This window comes from Thunnus thynnus, chromosome 13 (genome assembly GCF_963924715.1).
Source record: "Thunnus thynnus chromosome 13, fThuThy2.1, whole genome shotgun sequence".
Classification (NCBI taxonomy): domain Eukaryota; kingdom Metazoa; phylum Chordata; class Actinopteri; order Scombriformes; family Scombridae; genus Thunnus; species Thunnus thynnus.
This window is the reverse complement of record NC_089529.1, coordinates 20,206,732-20,217,669: the sequence shown is the minus strand read 5'-3', so window position 1 is coordinate 20,217,669 and position 10,938 is coordinate 20,206,732. Positions and strand designations below refer to the sequence as shown.

Here is a 10,938-nt window from a genome sequence, read left to right as displayed (position 1 = left end):
TTAAAGATTTTTAGGTCTGTTAGTGAATCCTTTATTATGCCCCTCTGTAGACATACACACACTGGATGTGCAGGTTATGGCTCATAATTACCTAAACTGCAGAATTTGTTTTATTGCAGCTGATAATACATACTCATATTTTTGGACATCATTTTCTTCAAAATATTAACATTTGTCACTATATTTAGAAAATATCTCAGGTGAATGGAGCCATCCACATAATGACTGGAACATATCATGCAGGACAAGGTAATTTTAAAATAAACATAGCTTATGTCAGCAGTCTTTATTTGTGTTAGATGTTGAGTATGTAAGATGTTCAGTAAGTTTGTATCTACAAAAGCAGTAAATCTTGGTATCGTGTTCAAGTTTGCTCTAGTTCAAGCAAGTTGTGGGTGACAACTCAATAACTTCTTCCTTGAATCTTATTATACAAGACAGCAAATAGACAAGAGGAGCATAAACCAGCCCACTGTCAGTGGAAAATTCACAGATCAGTCTTCAACAGTCATGAGGAAGACATCGCACCACTGTGAATGCGGTGAGCGAAAGTTTTAAATTTGAATCTACGCATACTGAAATTCATCACTTTTTTTCATTATTTTATAGTTTGTAGAGGTATAAAATCTGAGATTGTATAAACTGTTATGCTTTTTCTGGAACTGTGTGATTATGGAAAACGATAATCCAGACATGCCAATCATATTGTTGAAGCTGAATTTTTATTATAATTGACATTATAACTTCAAACTAACAACTGACCTTAAATTTAATAATTTTACAGTATATAAATTTAACATTTAAAATTAAAACTGATTTATGTGTTACAGCATTAAAAATGATGATTTCCATCCACATGATCATCACATCTGTGGCAACAACAGCTCTGGCAAAAGGTACACACGGGGTAAAAATGTGTTACTGTAGAAAACAGTATGGTGTATAATAATAATAATAATAATAATAATAATAATAATAATAATAATAATAATAATAATAATAATAATAACTACATACAAATATGATTTAATGTTCCATCTAGAGGAAATCTACGTTTTTAAACAGTCATCTATTATTTCCTTTATCCTGCTGAAATTAAATATCTGTTGATATATCAATGTAATAGTATCTTACATTGAGAATTGTATTTTCTTCATTTTCCTTTAGGGTTTATGGAATGCAATTTGTCTGAACCTACTGGAGCTCGCCAGTGTTTTGGAGCAGTGGGGCAGCCGTTGATTTTTAATCTTCCAACTACAACAAATAATGATATTAGCTTGATAAAGGATGACCAATACAAGATTTTCAGAGTAAGACAAAATAAGATAGTGACTAATAATGAGTCTGGAATCTTCACCAATCAAACATTCAAACTGAATAATGTAATGAAAAGACACTCTGGGGATTACATAATGGAAGAATTTGGATTGAATGGTATTCCACTGAAAATAGTCAAGATGCATCTAGAAATACAAGGTAGGTAAAAAAATTTAAAAAAAAATCTGAAACAAAAAGTGTGTTCAACACAATTCTACATGACAAAAAATCTATTGTATATCTAAAACAGCAAAAAAGTGGACATTTTAAACTAGGCTAAAAGACAATAAAGGGTGGTGCTTATTAAATATTTGTGTTAATTAAGAAAAACAAATATATATTTGACTATTACGGCAGCAAGAAACTTTTCTCATTTTAATGAGATCCTTATCACGTCATAATAAGATATTTTTCATGTTAGTCTGAGATACATATCGACAGATAATTATACTTGCAGTTTTAGAGTCATAACTATCATAAATATGGTTTTGATTACTATATGTGAAACTATACTTGTGGGATATTAAACAGCTCAAGCAGGGTTGGGTCTCCAGTTTAGGCAGGTGCAGGGGTGGTGGTGGATAGTCAGGTCTTCTGCTGATAAACAGAGGGGATACTGGGCTTTGATGCTGCTGAGAGAGACGCTGCTCAACTGAAGTTATGTGGGCTTGTGCGCTGTCAGAAGGGAAGGAGATGTCTGTTCTTGTCAGATAATATCTGTGGTCTGGTAGAGAACACTGCACGGACCAGTAACTTATTTATAGCCAGATTGTTTTGTGATAACAAGATAAAGTGGTTTGTTGTTGTTCATTTTAGTCAGGAACCATTATATTGTACACAAATAGCCCTCAAACATGCACTGAGAACTGTCTACAGCAAAAATGTCTAATCTGTTGCTTTTTTTATGATTTTATTTACTGTTTTTGCTTTGTAATTGTGTGGCATTGTGTACACTTTTTAAAGTGTTTTGTCCTGTGTATTTTACATGTATTTTTCAAATAAATATATTGATGACATTTGTATATTTTTAATCTAATGTTTCATTCACCAAGGTCAAACAGAATGAAAAGGAGATATTGTGTCTTTAGTTTCTGTGCAACTTATAAAAGCAAGTGGAGTTTTTTCTAGTAATTAGTAAATGGTCAGTAATTTAATGATAAAATGTGCTGCTCATGGGTGACATCTGGAGGATGTACACTGTTGTTGCAATAACTAACAGTAGAGTAGATGAGAGTAGAGTAGAGCACAGTACAGTACAGTAGAATAGAGTACTGTATAATGTCCCAGTGTTGCAGTCAATAATAATATATAAAAGAGGAATACAACAATCACTTGAAACAACAATCAATACAAAAACTGAATAAGTATAAAGAGACAGCAGTACAGGCTCCAAGCAACAGATCATTTTTACCACAAGATGGAGACAAAAGTCCTCACATGTAACTAGATGATGGTAATGGAGAAAAATCATGACAATACATTGATTTTTTTGTAACTTTTTGTCAATATCAGTGTGGCTTTTCAGATACTGGATTCATGCACACACTGATACTAGACTGATGCACACATTGTCTGTACCCCAACTGTTACATCATGCTGAAGTCTCATCCTACTGTTACAGTCCACATGGGCTACATACAGTATGAGAAGGCCACTATGCAGTTTAAATAATCAAAAGTCCACTTTTTCCAGTCTTTGTTGCCATAAACATTACATGCATCAGTGATTAATTTCCACAATTAGATATTTTTGTCATGTTATCAGGGTCGACAGGGTGGGAGCAGAGTTGATACTGTAACTTAACTCTAATTTTGATTATTTATATGTACTCTTAACAAGATTGTGTATCTGTGCTCACAGCAGAGGTGAAGTGAGTCTCTCCTGTGAGAGTTTTAAACCTGTCCAGTTTTATATTACATATTGTTATTGCTGAATAGATCACATAGCATACTTTGATAATTTGAGAAAAGCATTCAGCGTCAAGTTATAATTAGCTTGTTTACTCTTCACTGCGTCAATTCTCCTACGCAGATACTCAACCACAACATGATCACATGTGTCTCTTTCTCAGCAATCTTGACACTAGTCTGATGGTGTGGTTGAAGCTGAGAGGTACTGTAGGAAAAAAAGCTGTGGTTTTTAACAGACCCCCTCACACAATAGATTATCACGCCTAAGATGTTATTTCCATTTACATTTCTCTAAATGCAGAGCATGGTGAACAGTATATAGTACATGATTTAAAAATAAACACCATGTCGGTATGTTGAGAGACAGTAAGTGTTCATCTCTTTGTAGTGTCCTTTACAGTAACACAAAATCTCTCATCCTCACACAGCTTTAAGATATGCTTGCAGATGAGTTGAGAGATAAAAACATAATATTTCTTTATACAGCACATGGGTGTAAGAACCATTTGTTTTCATGTCTTTGTGAGTGAATATTTTGCATTTAAATGTTGTCTTAACATTAGAAATATGATGACGTGTCCTTCATTACACTGTATTTTGTACAGTGTTTGGTAAGGCAAATATTAAAAATCATTTATTCATTAATGGAGGCTCTCTGGGGGCTGCGTGTGTCTCATACAGGAGATCTGTAGCTGAGACCTCTGTTTCACATGGTTGATGACAGAATTGACATATGAGCCCTCTCACCAACTGTGCATGCATTGCCCTTAAAGAAATGTGATGAAAAATATATGCATGTTCTGACTGTTTCCTATTAAAATGAGGAAGGTATTTTAAGTATCTTATTGAGAGATCACTTTCCCCAGCAGACTGTCACTTCTCAAATGTAATCTGAGCACAGAGTTTCAGATTTCTGTAATGTTTAAACATAGTAATAGGTAAAACTCAGTCAGTACAGAAGGTAAAAAGTTATACTAAATGGTTTCATTAATGTGTAATAATAAATTTAGAAACATTACACAAATGTACAAATGTAAAATCTGTATGGCATCTTTTCTTGTAGGCAGCTGACATTTACTCATCTGTGTGATATATGTCTTGACTGATGGAGTTACATCTTTTATAGAGATATATTGAGACATCCTGGCAGCTAAAATAAATAATAGTGATGTTCTTTATATTCACACCACTACACACTATCTTTATATGTTGTAACTGCATTCAGAAAGTCATCCAGGTAAGTGTAGCCATTCACATAATGACAGGAACAGCTTTGACAATGCATGACAATTCAGAAATATGAACTAAAGAAAGCAGAAAATACCCACTTTCTGCACCAAAGACTGCCATGATCCAATGGTTTTAAGTGGAGAGGCCATATTTTAGTTAAATGTCGGCAGTCTTGGTCAGTAACTTTGACTTAGCAATGTGATTTAGAAGTTCTTCGCTTAGAGCAAATAACCGCTTCCTTGATGATCTCCTAACTACACAACCAGAAACAAACCTGCCTGCTGACAGTGGAAAGTACACAGGTCCGTAAATAAGCCACAAAGAAGACACCTCATTGTAAAAGTGGTGAGTGATTTTTAAACTTTGAGCCAGTTACTTTAGTTAGAGTGAGCAGATAAAAGTGTAATATTTTATTACTTGTTACATGACTTTTACAACTTCTATAAGAAATGAATTCTTATGACTAAAACTGTCTTTTAAGTACTCAAATACTACAAACATGGTATCTATATGGTCCAAGCATAAAGTTTCTGTAAGCGTCTTTTTAATTTAAACACTTTAAAAACATTTGATAGTGCACTCAAAAAGGTCACATATGAAACTGAGCTACTTTTAATTTGTTGATTGTTCTGCCTACATGAGAAAATCACCATGCTTTAAAGATAGTTTGATATGTTTCAACAGGAAAATGATCTTCATCTACATGATCCTCACAGCTCTGGTGCCAACAGCAAAAGGTACACTTTAGGGTAATTGTGTAGTTAATAATGGAACAAAATCATTAAAGATTTACTGATGCAATATTCTAAATAATTGAAAATAGCTATTATATCATATTGTCAGTTTTAGTGTGACTCCTGTCCTGACAGTTAATAAATGACTGAAACCCTTATCAAGTATTTGTTTTACTTATATATATATATGTACGGCAAATTATGCCATTATATGATGATTATGTGATACAGAATTACAACAGATTAATAACATATTGAGATTGAATAGTTCCAGTAGATATATATATATATATATATATATATATATATATATATATATATATATATATATATATATATATATATATATATATATATGTACATATATATATATAAATTGTATGTTTGCTTGTCTCTATTAGGGTTTATGGAATGCAATATATCTAAACACACTCAAGCTCAGCAGTGTGTTGGAGCACTTGGGGAGCCACTGATTTTTTACCTGCCAACTGATGCAACAAAGATAATGTTGAAAAAAAATTATACTACCATTTTGAACACATTAAATAATAAGGTAGTTGAGTTGGATAAGGAGTACCAAGGTCTCAGTGCACTCTTCACTAATGGAGCATTCAAGCTGGATAATGCAAGGAAGAGACACTCTGGAGATTACGTGTGGGAAGTATTTCAGTCTAATGGTAAATTAACACACGAACTCATCATGCATCTAGAAATACAAGGTAGGATTTTTTTTAAATGTATTTAAATACTTTTATAAAATACAAACCATGGTCAGTACCAATGTAGAATACTTGTGTACTGTAAAGCTAAACAAATGAATGCAAACAGAGACATATTTATACTTGCCAACTATATGACTTATTAATTATTAGATTGCATTAATGTATCTGTGTCAAACATTGCTTATAGAATTGTGTGTTAAGGTCTTCAAACTGTGTATTTTATATCTAAATTGGGATTATGAATACAATATTTGTAATTTGTAGTTACTTTAAAACAGCAATATCCCATAAGCACCTACATTTAAATGCAGCTTGTGCTTTGCTATCATACAAATGTTGCATTTAATATATAAATAGAATTCACAAATGTGGAGACATTAGTGAATTTTGTTACTCACTTCACATATTGTGACCTACACTCTTATCTAACAATATTATGAATACAATTTGTTTTTAAGTGCATTCAACATAACTTTATTTATGCATGTAATACATTCATAAAAACTGCAAGACTTAGAAGTATTCTTAAAATATGTAGGTGTTATACTTGGTGAGTCTTCAATTTATTAGGTAAATTGAGCAAAAGCTAAAACAGTCTAATAGAACTGACCTGCAATAAGTCCTACCTTAATTAACATTATACTTTTCAATTTTTGTTGAAAATATTTTAGAGGTTTCATTCAGGCACTTTGGGGGCTGTAGTTGAATTGTATTTGATTATACTGAGAGGTGTTTCCAATATTTAGTCTAACCTCCATAATATATTATAGTGTAAGCGTACTGTGTATTAATTTTTACTATATAATCCTATATTTGGATATTCTATATTCATATAATACTTTTATAACTGTTTAATATACTTTATACTTTATACTAAAGTTTATACTAAAGTTTCACATAATTTTATGATTTACTGTATATACTATATGAATGTCTATATATAAGGTGTCTATATATTGTCTTTAGCTGACAATGTACAGTATAGATGACATATTTCAGAGTTTGCACTGGATTTTGCTTTGCATTTTATACTGTATATTCTGTATGTGTGACTGTGTGACCATATGCTGTCTTCCAGCTCCTGTGTCAGAGCCAGCTGTGTTTCAGACATGTTTGTCACCAGAACAAGTGAAGATCACCTGCTCTTCTGAAGGAGATGTCAAAGAGTTCAATTTCAGTTTGGACGGTTACTTACTGATGCGGATTAGAGCCTACAGTCAGTCTCTGAGTCGCATGACAGAGGACAAACCATCACTGGCTTCAAACGCAACTGAACAAGACACACCCAGAGTTTCACATATAAGCATCAGTTTATATGGTCAACTGACAGGAAACTTGATGTGCAATGTTCAAAATAATGTCAGCAAAGAAGAAACAGTTATCCAGCTGACAAGCTGTAAAGGTACTGTATCTCAAGGAATGATCAAATTCCTTTTTTTGTTGCTTCCTTTGGTTGATATCAAATCCCCACAGCTAATTCATGATTTTATTTTCCAAAAAAGAAAAAAGTAGTCTCAGATTTAAAGATTTTTATAGTGAATGTCAGGGCTTTCCCTTTTCTGTATATGTACAGTCTGACACCTCAGTAATATCCTGTGGGTAGTAAGTACACATCTGGGATTTTGATTTGGTTTGTCTTTGACATTCTTTTTTTTTTTAAATTACACAACGGCAAATAGATCTCAGTGGATGAAATAAAAGAATGAGCAAGGTAGCCCTTAGATTGACATATCTACATTAGAGTAGAAGAACTTCCTGTTGTTTTAAAATTATTACTTCCCATGAAGTATTTCTGTGTGCATCAACAGTGTAACAGTCTGGCGTTTAAAAAAACACTGAACATTAATTACCATTAGATCCTGACAATACTGTTGCTGTGTTTAAAGAGATTTAAAGTATTAATGATGATTAATGTTACCGCTGCTGTACCACATACATACAAATGTGCACTAGAGATGCACCGATCGAAATCGGTCGGTTTCAGCTGATCAGCCATGACCAGTGACCAGCCCCAATCAGTCTCATTTATCCCATTTTTTGCCGGTCATATTTTCCACACATAGCCTCACTATGTTTCATGTCACGCACACAACAGCAGCTGCGGCACAGACAGTTTAGCCACACATGTCAATGGCGTCATACCTCTACCTAAGAGTAAACACGCACAGGATGCATACGGCGGCGCTGTGTTTGTCCACTACAATGGCGTCTACCAAAGAGTAACTAACACAGATACAAGATAGTACATAGACGTTGTGGTTGTTCCACAGTTTCAGTTTTAAGCCACATTTTCATGATAAATTTAGGTCGCTTTTAACTATATCTTTTAGGCGGAAGAATGATTTTAGTCATTGGACGTCTGGATCTTAAGTTATCAGAGAAATAAACTGGGCAAACGTTAGCAGCAGCTCGGCTAACAGCCCATACCGGAAATCTGGTCGTCACCGTACATCGTCGGAGAAACAATGATTTTTTAAGGTGAAATAGCTTTAATTAGTATTTTAACGATTTTAATCTGCATGCACATTTGTTTTTGGAGAGGAGGAGACCTCTGTGGGTAATTCGGCCCCCGGTAAAAACATCCCGAATGATTAACACTGGAATAATCCTATCCCGGTGAAGCTGGTTGTTAACAACGAAGACAACAACTCCCATGATCCCTTGCTACTTCACACCGTCATCACACTTCGTCTTTTGTTATTGTTTTGAATGAGAGACCCCTAGCAGCTGACATTACATATTGTGCGTTTAAATAGTTAAAGAACATACAGTTGAATTTCAATATTTCATTAAAGAAAAGTTACAAAATGTTTGTATGTGCTGTCAATTATAGTTCTTAGAAAGAAAGGTCATGATAAAATTCTTATAAAGAAAGAAAATCCGATTTGGATCGGAATCGGCAGGTCAGACTTTTAAAAAATTGGAAATTGGAATCAGCAAAGAAAATTGCAGTCTTTAATGTGCACAGCCTACCTCTGATTTTGGCAAGAAATTTCCGCCATTCAATTCTAATTTACATTGTCTCTATATCTAATTTGAGTTCATATTTGTTTGTGTTTTCTAGCTGCCAGTACTCACTTCCCTTTTGTGACTGTGGGTGTGATAGCAAGCCTTGCCGCTCCACTTCTCCTTTTGGCGCTGTTTTTTGGTATCAAACATCTGCAAAAGAAAACAAGACCCGTGAGTGTTACTGAGGGTAAGAGAAAGATTTTCTCCACATTCAAATGTCTTTATCTTCATTTTGTGTCATACTGACAAATATGCAGGTTTATCCAAATTAGTAAGCCATGTACATTATACTTGACATTTCTGAAAGTAATTTTGCAAAGCATGGGCTACTGCAGTTTATAGATGTTGGAAAGCATCTGACGTAGCTCCTGCATTGCATCTAATGACGTGCACCATGAAAATATGATCAATATGCAAAAACTTATATTTTATTTGAATCAATCAAAATTTTAAAAATGTATTTTGAATATTTTTAAAGTTTTGTTAAACCATTCTGTGGTAAGAGAGTTGAAAGCATGGACTGATTTTAAAAGGTCTCAAATACATTACCACACAACGATGACATACTTTGACATTGTTCAGTGTGATGGATTCTCTTTGTTAGATACATTTCAAAAGTCTGCTTTACTTCTTTCAGGTAATGCTGAAGATGAAATTGTCTACTCAGATGTTGTAGTGATGAAGAACAGAAGAAAAAACAGACCCAACTCAGATCAACATGCAGCTTAATTTTCTCCTAAAACATTATTCATGACTTCGCTTTAGCCTTTTGCAAGGGACTTCATATCCAAACCTAAGAAAATGTGGGATCATTGACTTTGTGTCTACAGTAGAAGAAAAATTTAAATAAAAAAAATGATTTCCCCGTCCAGACATTGTAATGCCAACAATCATGAAACAGCATCCTATTTGGTGACATCCATCATTTTTACCAGGCTTTACCACTAGCCAGTATGTAAACATGCAGTATATAAATAAAGTCTTAAATGACCTAGAGTACTATAGGGAGTCATTGTTTTTCTTAACATATCTACATATTGCAGTTTGGTGAAAAACAGAACTTAATTTCTACTTCATTTTTAAGCTACCATTTCATTTTTAATGCATTCATGCAGTTGCTTCTCAAATATAACAGTGCCTTTATGATTCTATTTTTCAGTGACTTTGAATGCTTTGTAACTGTGTGGCATTGTAAATTAATAAACATAACTGTATATGGATATAATTTATATATTTTTAAACAATAATCAAGTGATAGCCCCAACCTAAACTCTAAAGTTAAGCTTACTGATGACCTTGCATCTAACTATCTATCTATCATCTCGAGATTAATAAGATTTAACTTTGTGTTTAAGACAAACAAAGAGAAAGCAATTGTCACTTACAGACAGTGGCACAGAGGTCAAAGGGAAGGTGCACTCTCACATGAAAAACATCAGATATGTATGACTGGTATAAGGCAAAGGTCCATAGCAAACTTTTGTCAGTTATTTAGGATATAGAGGAAATTTAACATGATGTTTAATGCTTATTTGATTCATGTGCTACAACAGTATAATATGACTTCCATCTACATAATCATTACAGCTCTAGTAAAATGTAAACTTCAGTGAATAGTATTAACAGTGTGGTGTATAGACCAAACCTAAGTAAAACATTATTGATGCAATATTGTCAATATTACAGACAATCACAACATTTTAAAACAAGCTAATAGTTGTTGGTGACATGTGCATGTAACAGTCCAATTTGCATTGAATATAATACTTTTTTTCCTTTTGATTCTTCAGCAATGATTTTAAAATTGCAGAGTTACTTTGAGCATTTCTGAATTAGGTTCCAAATGTAACAGCTTTTTTGTTTTTTTGTTTTGTAATTGTGTGTGGGAGACTGGTAAATTAATATATTGTATACAGAAGACTTTGTTCTGGTCATGAGCAATGCACTTCCTCTTCAATGTTATGTTTCCTGTCTGCATTTTATCATACAAGCCAAGATCAAGTATAAAGTGCAAAA

At 33.4% G+C, this 10,938-nt stretch overlaps 1 protein-coding gene and 2 long non-coding RNA genes across 10 annotated transcripts in view; 2 read left to right on the top strand and 1 right to left on the bottom strand.

The window, feature by feature from the left end:
* Nucleotides 1–10,938, bottom strand: part of LOC137195867 (organic cation/carnitine transporter 2-like) — a 92,752-nt gene that overhangs the window by 65,452 nt on the left and 16,362 nt on the right. For 7 of the 8 annotated variants that reach the window (XM_067608538.1, XM_067608539.1, XM_067608537.1 and 4 more), the window contains one exon: nucleotides 8,992–9,072. In XM_067608538.1, coding sequence (XP_067464639.1) covers nucleotides 8,992–9,072 — 81 coding nt within the window. Of the gene's footprint in view, nucleotides 1–8,991; nucleotides 9,073–10,938 lie in introns of those variants that run through there. The other variant, XM_067608542.1, reaches the window with a different exon arrangement.
* On the top strand, nucleotides 253–2,181 carry LOC137195872 (uncharacterized). The gene is made up of 3 exons (XR_010931180.1): nucleotides 253–541; nucleotides 831–896; nucleotides 1,168–2,181. It is a non-coding gene; the product is annotated as an uncharacterized lncRNA (long non-coding RNA).
* Nucleotides 7,433–10,105, top strand: LOC137195871 (uncharacterized). The gene is made up of 3 exons (XR_010931179.1): nucleotides 7,433–8,391; nucleotides 8,978–9,109; nucleotides 9,560–10,105. It is a non-coding gene; the product is annotated as an uncharacterized lncRNA (long non-coding RNA).